At 48.6% G+C, this 2,067-nt stretch overlaps 1 protein-coding gene across 1 annotated transcript; it reads right to left on the reverse strand.

The window, feature by feature from the left end:
* Positions 1-289: 289 nt before the first annotated feature.
* Positions 290-1,863, reverse strand: LOC114910968 (5-beta-cholestane-3-alpha,7-alpha-diol 12-alpha-hydroxylase-like). The gene has a single exon (XM_029253654.1). The coding sequence runs from the start codon at positions 1,838-1,840 to the stop codon at positions 305-307; it is 1,536 nt and encodes a 511-aa protein (XP_029109487.1). The 5' UTR covers positions 1,841-1,863; the 3' UTR covers positions 290-304.
* Between the last annotated feature and the right edge of the window lie 204 nt (positions 1,864-2,067).

Consider the following 2,067-nt stretch of genomic DNA (forward strand, 5'->3'; position numbering starts at 1 on the left):
TAGGCTCCGGTTCCCCGTAGCCCCGTATGGGATGAGCGGCTCTGAAAATGTGTGTGTGTGTGTGTGTGTGTGTGTGTTTCTTTGAGGTCACTTGCAATTAATAAATTCTCAGCAATCAGTGAAAAAGCTACATGGACATCTTTTACCATACAAAACACAAAATATCTATTTCACATGTTTATTGTGCTTTGAAAGATTTTGCATAATGGGAAATGGCCTAAACAAAGTTTGCATGTGGCACTAAAGAAAATAATGATCACAAATTAATCCATATTCAACATGAGTTCTGGCATTGTCTTTAGAATTAGAACCTCAACCTGTATCTGAACTGGACATTTCTTGTTGGGTGCATGGATCCGAACCCCCAGCGCCTGCAATTAATCGATGGAATCTTCTCTTCTGGATCCGTCAGCTCAAACTCAAAGTATGACAGCATGAGAAACACAAACTGCTTCACCTCACCGGTGGCAAAGAAGCGGCCTGGACACATGGACACCCCGGCACCCCAGGGCATGCTGTAGTACTTCACCTTCTTGCCATTCTTATAGAAGTCTGTTTTCCTGGTCCCTTCTGGTGTGAGGAAGCGGTCGTACTTGAAAGTGAGTGGATCAGGGTGGACATCTGGGTCAATATGGACAGCGACATAGGGGAAAAGGGAGACGCGGTCACCCTGGCGGACTTTGTACTCGCGTCCATCAGCCATCTTCAAGATCATGTCCTCCACAACGGCTCTAGTAAGAACTGGGGCAGTTGTCAGTCTCAAGGTTTCCTCAACAACACCGTCAAGGACAGGGGTCTGGAGCAGCATGTCACGAGTCAGGTTAATGAGGGGGCCTCCTGGCTTCACCGTCTGCTCTGTGGCCCTCAGCACCTCCTCCACCTCCTTCTGGACAGCTCTCATAGCTTCTGGGTGCTTCATGAGGTACAGAAGAAGCCAGAAGGCTGTAGGGCCTGTATTACTCTGTGAGGCCCAGAGCAGTAGGAACATGAACCGGTCCTGCATGGACTTCTCCACTCCATTCTCTTCCCTGAACTGCTGATGTTCCAAAATCCATCCACTGACGTTCTCTCTTTTATTAACGTTCTCAACAGAAAATTTGTCCCAGAACAACCTCTTCAGCCTCTCAGCTTCCATCTTCTCTCTTGGGGGTAAGACCCCATAGGCCAAATCAGGGAAAAGCTTGTCATACTTCTGGAACTTATAGAAGAGCTCATTGGAGGTCACCCTGTCAAGCTCTTCAGCTTTCTCTGGACTTTTTGAGGAGCAAGCAACCTCGTTGCCGAAGAGAGTCAAGTAACCAGCCCGGAACAAAATGTTGTAGCAGTAGTTGAACAGTGCCTCTTCCTTCCAGGTCTTCTGGTTGTCACCCTGGCCCAAGCTGTATAGCATCAAGTTCTGCAGGTTTCCCATCATAGCCTGAGTCATGACCACCAGGCCGTCTCCCATCAGATGCTTGTTGCTGGACAGCTGCATGTGCTTATGTTCATTCTCCATGGCCATGTAGCCAAACACCCTCGCCACCAGCTGCTCTGCAAACTTGAAAAAGTCCAGTTTTCCTCTGGACTCCTTAACTACTGCTCCAAAGGACAGGGGGTCCATGATGAATGTGAAGTAAAAGCCTCCCAGCTGCACAGTGAAAATGTCCCCATGTTTCTTTTTCATCCTCTGGAGAAACTTGGAGGTGTCCCTCCGGAATTCCAGCACATGTCCGAGCCAAGGCATGGGCCCTTTGTCCAGCGGCGGCTCTCCGGGGCGACGCCTGCGAAAGGCCCCCAGGAGGTACAGTCCCCCAAGCAAGCATGCCAAGATGGCAAGAAGGACTGGCAACAGAACGTGCATCTTCCTTCACCTTGTGTCACCAATACCACTCCAGTTCAAATTTCTCCTGTTTATTTAACAACTTTACTCCACCTGCTTGGCATGAAACGCTCCAATAGTGCGGAGATGATTTGTAACAGATTAAAAATTATCCTGTGAAACCAACCCACAGCCCTCCCCTCTGAGAGTTTTCTGTTTTTCATGGTTTTAACATAACAGCTATCAGAGGACTCTGCACAGCATCTCCC

This window comes from Scleropages formosus, chromosome 7 (genome assembly GCF_900964775.1).
Source record: "Scleropages formosus chromosome 7, fSclFor1.1, whole genome shotgun sequence".
In the NCBI taxonomy this organism is placed as follows: Eukaryota; Metazoa; Chordata; class Actinopteri; order Osteoglossiformes; family Osteoglossidae; genus Scleropages; species Scleropages formosus.

Coding starts and splice junctions, on each gene's coding strand:
- LOC114910968 (XM_029253654.1), bottom strand. CDS start 1,840: ATGCACGTTCTGTTGCCAGTCCTTCTTGCCATCTTGGCATGCTTGCTT.